Genomic DNA, 8,529 nt, shown 5'->3' on the forward strand with positions numbered 1-8,529 from the left:
TGTTTGGTCACTTGCAACTTTCGGGCGGCTTCCCGTTAGCTTTCGGTCATCCATCCTAACTTAAACTATAAATTGAGAGAAGGTGAACCCAAGAAAAAATAACAACCAATTAAATTGAATCGTGATCACGATATAGCCATAATTACAAATAATCTATTTCCTAATTCATGTTTTTATAGGCCATAAAATCTATCCTCACTACACAGACATTAAATTATCTCTCGAATACTCATAATTTAATCTTCAATTATGAAATACTCCTGGACCGTCATCCTCATCTTTAGCAGACAATAAAAAATTTTTATAGGACAAAACGGATTACCCAAGTTCGGTTCAACATTTTAATGTGAGTTAACACTGACAATTTGTTGCCGTAGTTTTCTGCAAACTCGGTCGTCCAAATAAACTAATTCGAACACACTAAAAACATCTTTAACAATTAAAATTCTAAATGAGTTTGTTTTTTTAATTTTCATGTGTCACATAAATATCACATTAAAATTTCAAAAATTCAATATTCTGTATTATTAAAAACTTTTCTATAATTTTTTGTATTCACACATCTTTCTTTTAAATAGTGTCATCATATTATTAATCTCAAGAAAAAATAAATTTAAAATTTCAATTCAAACCTTTTCGTTCAATTTTTATAGGAAAAAAACTTTTAACCTCTCTATTTTCTATCAAATAATATTTTGCTCTCTTATATTTTAAAAATAATATTTAACTCTTTTGGACCAAAGTGTGAAAAAAAAATCTAAAAACAATTATATCCTTATATATATATATATATATATATATATATATATATATATATATATATATATATATATAAAAGAGAAAAAATTATATTAAATTTATTGATAATTTATATTCATTTTTATTTTCTTTGTTGATTATCTGAACTAATTCTAGATAATTCAAAAACTTAATTAAAATTAATAAATTATATGTAACCTACAATAATATATAAAGATTAATACTTAATTATATAAATAAATTAAAATTAAGTAATTTAATATATATATTTTTTTATCTCCTCGGCTGTTGCGTAACCTTCAAATACAATGTATAATAATTATTTTTCTTCATTTCCCCTAAATTCAAAATTTTAAATCCACTCCTTCCATGATTATATAAAATTATGAAGATACCCCAGGGCGTAGCACAGTTAAGGGTGCATGGTTTTGTGACCGAGAGATCCAGAGTTCGATCCTCGGAGTGTCATGGCCTGGGATTAACGTCTCTGTCATGCGCTTTCAACTGTGTACTTGCATTTACCTCCCTCTATATCCGTGGGACCGGCTCTAGGGGATCGTTAATGTGGCGGTTCCAAATATAAGGTTATGAACGTATAATTTTCTTTTATGTGAAGATAAATTTTCTTTGTCTTCTTCGAGTTGTTGTATTTTCTCATGTATACATGCAAGTCTTACACCTTAGTTCATCGACTTAACCATCAAAGAGAATAACACCAACAATATTAATCCTTAGTTGATAAACTTTACTTTGCAGGACACCGAGCGCGGATGCACCAACAAATCAACATCAATCATATATATGAGCGAGTGACGAATGACACCATGGCTAAAAGCTTATATATTTTTTTTATCCTTTTAAATATATTTTTCTCTCTATGAGCAATATTGATCCAACTAATTAATAATTAAAAAATTAATTTTAAAAATATATAATTATTTTCCACATCAATTCAATATACTTTTTTTTCCCTCTAATTATTATAAAAATATAAAAATATATATAATTATCTTTTATAAATTTTTTCACATTTGACGATAAAATATCTTTTATAAATATGCCCTAACTCTGGATTAGAGATGATAATTTCGTCAAACGGGTAGAAAAATCAATATTCCATAGAAATGGAGAGGGAAAGGAATATCACTATCTAAAATATTTTTTTTTATTATATATATATATATATATATATATATATATATATATATATTGTTGGTTGCTACTCGAAAAACCTAGAGGTTCCACTATACAAAAATTTTGTACAAAGGTCTGAACCTTTTCCTAGCTACCATGTGTTCTTTTAAATTAAATTTTGGATCGCCTGCGGAACTTAACACGTTTGATCCAAAACTTAATCTATTCGTTCTTTTAGGTTTTGACTTGGGTCTCCTGCGGAACTTAACACGTTCGACCCAAATCACCTTAAGTTATTAATTCCATTAAATATTAATTTCCATAATTGGTTCCCAGTACTGACGTGGCGAGGCACATGACCTTCTTGGATATGGGAGCAACCACCACCGACTAGACAAAACCTTTTATGGAAAGCTAATATTTAATTTCCTAAAATAACTTTAGGTTAACCGAAAAGAACAATCAAATCACAAGGAAAAAAAAAACAAAAGAACACAACATCGAAAAACATATTCGAAATACTAGAATCGCATGCCTCTTGTATTTGGTATTATTTCCAAAAATAACTAGTATGATGCGGAAAGAAAAAAATACTAGTTATACCTTTTAGAAAGACCTCTTGATCTTCTACCGTATTCCTCTTCTAACCTCTGACGTTGTGTGGGCAACGATCTTCCGAGATGAGAACCACCAAGCACCTTCTTCTTCCTTGCAAGTTTCGGCCATCAAAACTTCTTCTAGGATGAAGAGGTTCGACCACCACCACCATGCTCCAAGGGATGCTAGAAAAGAGGCTTCTTTTCTCTCCTTCTTCTCCTTCTTAGATCCGGCCACCAAAGCTAACTCCACCATGAGAAAGTTTCGGCCACATAAAGGAGAGGAGAGAAAAGAAAGGGCCAGCCACACCCAAAGAAGAAAAGAGGGAGAAAAATAAATGAGACATTCACCTTGAAGCCTCCTCTACCCCTTCTTTTACAATCCTTGGTCTTGGCAAATAAGGAAAATTTAATAAAAACTTTCTTAATTCTTTTGCCATTAAAAAGGAAATTTTATTTAATTAAAAATAATTTTTCTTTTCTATTTGTAATGGCCGGCCACCTTAATCCCTTTAATCAAGGAAATTTTAATTCACACAAGAATTAAAACTTCCTAATTTGCTTCCGGAAATTTATAAAAATTTCTCAAATAATTTTTTCCTTCATGGTGGTTAATAAAAAAAGAAATTTAATAAATTAAAATCTTTCTTTTAAACATGTGGATAAAAAGAAAGTTATCTCTAAAAATTTAAAATCTCTCTTAATCTACAAATAAGGAAAGATATCAAATCTTTTCTTAATCTTTTGTAGAAACTAATAAAAGAGAATTATTAATTTTTAAACTTTCTTTTAAATCATGAACATGGTTAAAAAGGAAAGTTTTCTTAAAATTTAAAATCCTCCTTTAATCAACAAATAAGGAAAGATTTCAAATTTTAAACTCTCTTTTAAACATGTAGATGATTTACAAATAAGGAAAGTTTTTACCAAAAATTAAAACCATCCTTTTAAACTACAAATAAGGAAAGAGATTAATTTCTTCTCTTAATCTTTTGTAGAAAGCTATAAAAGGAAATTTTTAATTTTTAAACTCTCTTTTAAAACCATGATATCCACATAAGAAATAATTTTAATAAAAATCCTTTTTAATATTCTAGTGGCCGGCCACCTAAGCTTGGGACCCATGCTTTGGCCGGCCACCATCTTGGCTCATCCACTTGGTCTTGGCCCTAGCTTGGGTTCCAAGCTAGCTTGGCCGGCCCCCATTGGATGGGTAAGAAGGTGGATATGCGGTGGGTATAAATCTCTATATACTAGAGGCTACGATAGGGACCGAGAGGAGGAATTGGTTTTGGTCTCCCGATGAAAATAAGCATCCCGTGTTCGCCCCGAACACCCAACTCAAGTTCATCAATAATAATTCATACCACTAAAGAGTTATTATTGAACTATCGCACCAATCCCAAATTACATTATGGACTCCTTCTTATTATGAGTGCATTAATCTCATTGTGTTTAAGATATCGAATATCCACTAATTAAATGAGTTACTGACAACTCACTTAATTAATATCTAGCTCCAAGAGTAGTACCACTCAACTTCATCGTCATGTCGGACTAAGTCCACCTGCAGGGTTTAACATGACAATCCTTATGAGCTCATCTTGAGGACATTCTCAACCTAGATCACTAGGACACAGTTTCCTTCTATAATCAACAATACACACTATAAGTGATATCATTTCCCAACTTATCGGGCTTATTGATTCATCGAACTAAATCTCACCCATTGATAAATTAAAGAAATAAATATCAAATATATGTGCTTGTTATTATATTATGATTTAAGAGCACACACTTCCATAATAACTGAGGTCTTTGTTTCTTTATAAAGTCAGTATAAAAGAAACGACCTCTAATGATCCTACTCAATACACTCTAAGTGTACTAGTGTAATTATATAGTTTAAGATATACTAATACCTAATTACACTACGACCTTCCAATGGTTTGTTCATTTCCATTATGGTCGTGAGCTACTGTTTATAATTTATAAGGTACTGATAACATGATCCTCTCTGTGTGACATCACACACCATGTTATCTACAATATAAATTAATTGAACAACTACATTTATCATAAATGTAGTCATTTGACCAATGTGATTCTTATTTCTAGATAAATATTTATACCAAAAGCTAGACTTTTAGTATACACTCTAACATATATATGCGCAATCGTGAACGAAATCCGACGTGGGCTATCTTACGCGATCAAACCCTAATTTTTTTAATCTCTCTCTCATCTGCATGCAATAACTTTTCTCTCTTATTTGCATGCAACTTTAAAATTTTTTAATCTCTTTCTTATCTCATTGCATGCAACAATCACTATGCTGCTAATTTTTAAAGGTGATGTAGTTACTACAACATTATAGTAGCTACTACATAATAGCTGCTACACGTTCTAGCAGCTTCTGTATAGTAGCTGCTATAACGTATAGCAGTGTTATTGTGTAACCACTATGTTGCAGCAACTTCTGTACTGCTGTAGCAGCTACTGTACCGATGTAGCAACTTCTGCACCGCTGTAGCAGCTTCTGCACCGCTGTAGCAGCTACTGCACCGTTGTAGCAGCTTCTGCAGCGTTGTAACAACTACTGCATAATAACTACTACAAGTTATAGCAGCTACTGCATAATAGCTGCTACAACGTTGTATCATCACTGTTGTAGCAGCTATTACATAGTAACTGTTGCAAGTTGTAATAGTTATTGCTATATAGTAGCTGCTACAAGTTTATCATCACTACCATAATAATTTTTTACATGTAATAATAGGAGAGAGAAGATAAAACATTATTTTAATTTAAAAAGAAAGAGAGAAAAAAATGTTGCAAAATGTCGCTCACGATCACGCACAAAATGTCGCTCACGATCACGCACAAAATGTCGCTCAACATATCAAAAAAAAAATATATATATATATATATATATATATATATATATATATATATATATTAATTTTAATATATTAATAATAATGGGATTGCATGAAAAAAAAATATTAATATAAAAAATATTCGATTCTACGAAGATGAATACCATGTACCGATGGATATTTATGTAACACAAAACAAAAAAAAAGACAAACAGAAAGAAAAGGTTGCACAGATTCATCGTGATCAAAAAGTTGTTCGAATGCAACGACAAAATCATTAACGAGTCTCGCCGGATACTACGGAGAACCAAGAATAGTGTGCTGAGCTGACCCGTAGTCCAAGGAAACCCATTTCACACTTCTCAAGATCAATACTCCGCAGAAGGGGATCCATCGTCCTCGCTCTTGGAGCATAGGCTTGAAGAAAACGGTCACTGACATCATTCGCCTCCGGAGAGGAGAAGCCGGAGGAGTTGTCACACGGCGGGCGTGCACATCAGCACCACCATTGCCAGTGCCAAATAGCACAGGCGAGATTGATGATGAACAAAGAATTTATAATTTTTACAACATCATCATAATCTAGCATGAATTTTAGCAGGGGACATTTCACCAAGCACCTCTGGCGCTTGGGCTAATGGAAACTAACCTCGCTGCTTGCTTATCTCACTGATCTCACCTTCTGTGCACGTCCCTACCTCCATCGCCATCCGCCGCCGCTTCTTCCCATCCTTCGCTGCCGACAATACCCTGCAGCAGTTCCTTCTCGGTGCCTGCCACAGTACGTTAATGGTGGTGAGCAATCAATTGCGCAAGGAGGGTTGGACAATTAAGAGATGAGTTAATGGCGGTTTTGAGTACTCTGTCCCATAGGCCGGGGTCGGGTTTCTTGTAGACGACGACGCGGTCCACGAGCGCCGACGGGTCGGCCAGCCGCCATCGGCACGTCGGGCGGGTCTCCCGGCGGAGCGCGTACTCCGTCACGGTGGTGCGGCTGGAGTTGTCGTAGCGGGCGGAGGCGAGGTAGTAGACGTACGGCTTTTGGCACGGGTTGCGCGCCACCGGCCGGGTGTTGAACGCGTAGGCTGTGTAGTCCGCCCGGCGGTACCAGTTGAGGAAAGTCCGCGTCGGCGTCTCCATTTCACGCGGCGACATCACCCCGCGGACCACCGTGACGACGAAGCCCCAGGAGACGGACACCGTCCAGAGACGCTCGGTGTCGTAGCAAATGGACTGCTGGATCACCCCGGCGGAGTCGAGGCGGACGGGGCCGTTGAAGAGGAGGCGGAGGGCGGCGGGCCGGGTTTCCCCGGGGAAGAGAGGTTGTACGACGTCGAGGTGGTGCAGGGAGAGGAGAGGGGTGACAGGGTGAGCGGCGAGGAGGCCGAGGAGGTCGCCGTAGACGTCGTACTGGTGGAAACCAGGATGCCGGGTGAGGGGGACCCCGAGCTCCGCCATGCAAGCTTGGATCCGGTCGTCGCTGCCGTAGAGAGCCGGGTACCGACGGAGGCAGCGGTCCTGGACTCTGGCGAGAGAGGCAGCGAGAGGGGCGCTGATGGCGAACCCGCCGCCTCCGTAGGCCATGCTGTAGGAGAAGAAAATGTTCTGGAGATGGGACTCGGAAAGGGAGCCGATGTAATAGGGCTGCCGGTGGTCGAATCGAGAGAGGACGCGGGCGAGATTGTCGGGGAGGAACACTGTATCATCATCCCCCATGACGAACCAGCGCACATTGGGGAGACCGAGGCGGAATGTCTCGGAGACGATGCGGGAGATGCGGATGGCGGAGCGGTCGCCCTTCCGATGCGTGTAAGGGAAGCGAGAGGTGTCGCCGGAGATCTTGAGATCCGGGAGAGTGGGATCCTTGGCTTTCATCTCCTTGACCGCCTTGTCGAGCCAGACAAAGCCGCGCATCCGCCGCGGCCGCCACCAGACCTTGATGTAGGCCTTGCGCTTCTCCCACAGCTTGGCGGAGGCGGCGATGCCGAACACAATGTGCTGCAGGTCCGTCGCAGTGGATTGGGGCCCAGACGCGGGCGGCGAAGGCGAGGATCTGGCGAAGGTACGGTCGGCAACGTCGGTGCTGAAGTTGGAGAGGCGGACGACGGCATCGTCGTCGCAGGAAGGCAAGGGGGAGGAGGAGAGGAGGCTGTAGGTGTAGAAGAAGTACAAAAGGAGAAGAAAGAGGAGGAAAACAAAGAGGCGGTGGAAGAGGAAGTATGGCTTGCAGTCTCTGGGGTACCGGCTGGATTGCGGGAGCGAGGTCTTACAATTGCGGCGATGGTGATGGCCACCGGCGCCGAAGACGCCGCAGAGAAGGGAAGAGGGAGATTTGACGGCGTCGGTGGGCGCCTTGTGGTTTCCGCCACCGCCGCAGTCCTTCATTAATGCTGCTCCTGATCCATAGTCCTCGATCGGCCGGCCGGGGGAAAAATATCCGCAGTAGCTAAACGAAAGAGCAGTAGGAAGCGATGGGAGGAGCAGGCCGTGGAGGGAGGAGAGAGAGAGAGAGAGAGGAGAGGGACGAATATATAGAGGAAGGAAGTAGAGGGATAGATATCTTACCATTAATAACTGTCTCATTTACTAATTAATCTTAATGAAACTCAAAATAAAATTATGCTAATATTTTTTTTATTTATTGAAAATAATTTTAAAATTTATTAATAATTTATATAAACATATTAATTAGTGATCTATACTTCAAGAATCAGCTACAACATATTATTTAAAAAAAATTATTAATCAATTAGTAATCTAGAGTTTTGTGATATTGAGAACTTTTTTCATTAATCAATTAGAAATCTAGAGTTTCTTTTAGTTTCATATCTTAGAATTCACAATACTACGAGCAGAGAAACTTTTATAAATAATTTGGGACGGAGATGTTAGAAAATATATTTTTTTTTTGAGTTTTTAGCTAAGATCAAATATAATATTAAATTAATTTTTTTTTATAAGGGGAAGTCCGTTATAGTAACTTACTGTTGGGATTCTTGAGCGTCATGAGTCTAGCGCACTTTTACCCAATTTATGAGCAATATAGAGAATTAAATTATTTTTTTACAAGGAAAGTCTGTTACCCGCATGCGTTTATGTATTATATTAAACATGCAATTAGAGGCGGTCACCCCACATATAGTTTTGCTGGTGTAGTTGCT

At 38.2% G+C, this 8,529-nt stretch overlaps 1 protein-coding gene across 1 annotated transcript; it reads right to left on the reverse strand.

Annotated features, from left to right (window-relative positions):
* Positions 1-5,559: 5,559 nt before the first annotated feature.
* Positions 5,560-7,856, reverse strand: LOC122010099. The gene is made up of 2 exons (XM_042566501.1): positions 6,230-7,856; positions 5,560-6,141 (listed from the first exon to the last, which is right to left on the reverse strand). Exons 1-2 carry the CDS (start codon positions 7,751-7,753, stop codon positions 6,013-6,015), a joined length of 1,653 nt encoding a protein of 550 aa, XP_042422435.1. The 5' UTR covers positions 7,754-7,856; the 3' UTR covers positions 5,560-6,012.
* Between the last annotated feature and the right edge of the window lie 673 nt (positions 7,857-8,529).

Source organism: Zingiber officinale, chromosome 8A (assembly GCF_018446385.1).
Source record: "Zingiber officinale cultivar Zhangliang chromosome 8A, Zo_v1.1, whole genome shotgun sequence".
In the NCBI taxonomy this organism is placed as follows: Eukaryota; Viridiplantae; Streptophyta; class Magnoliopsida; order Zingiberales; family Zingiberaceae; genus Zingiber; species Zingiber officinale.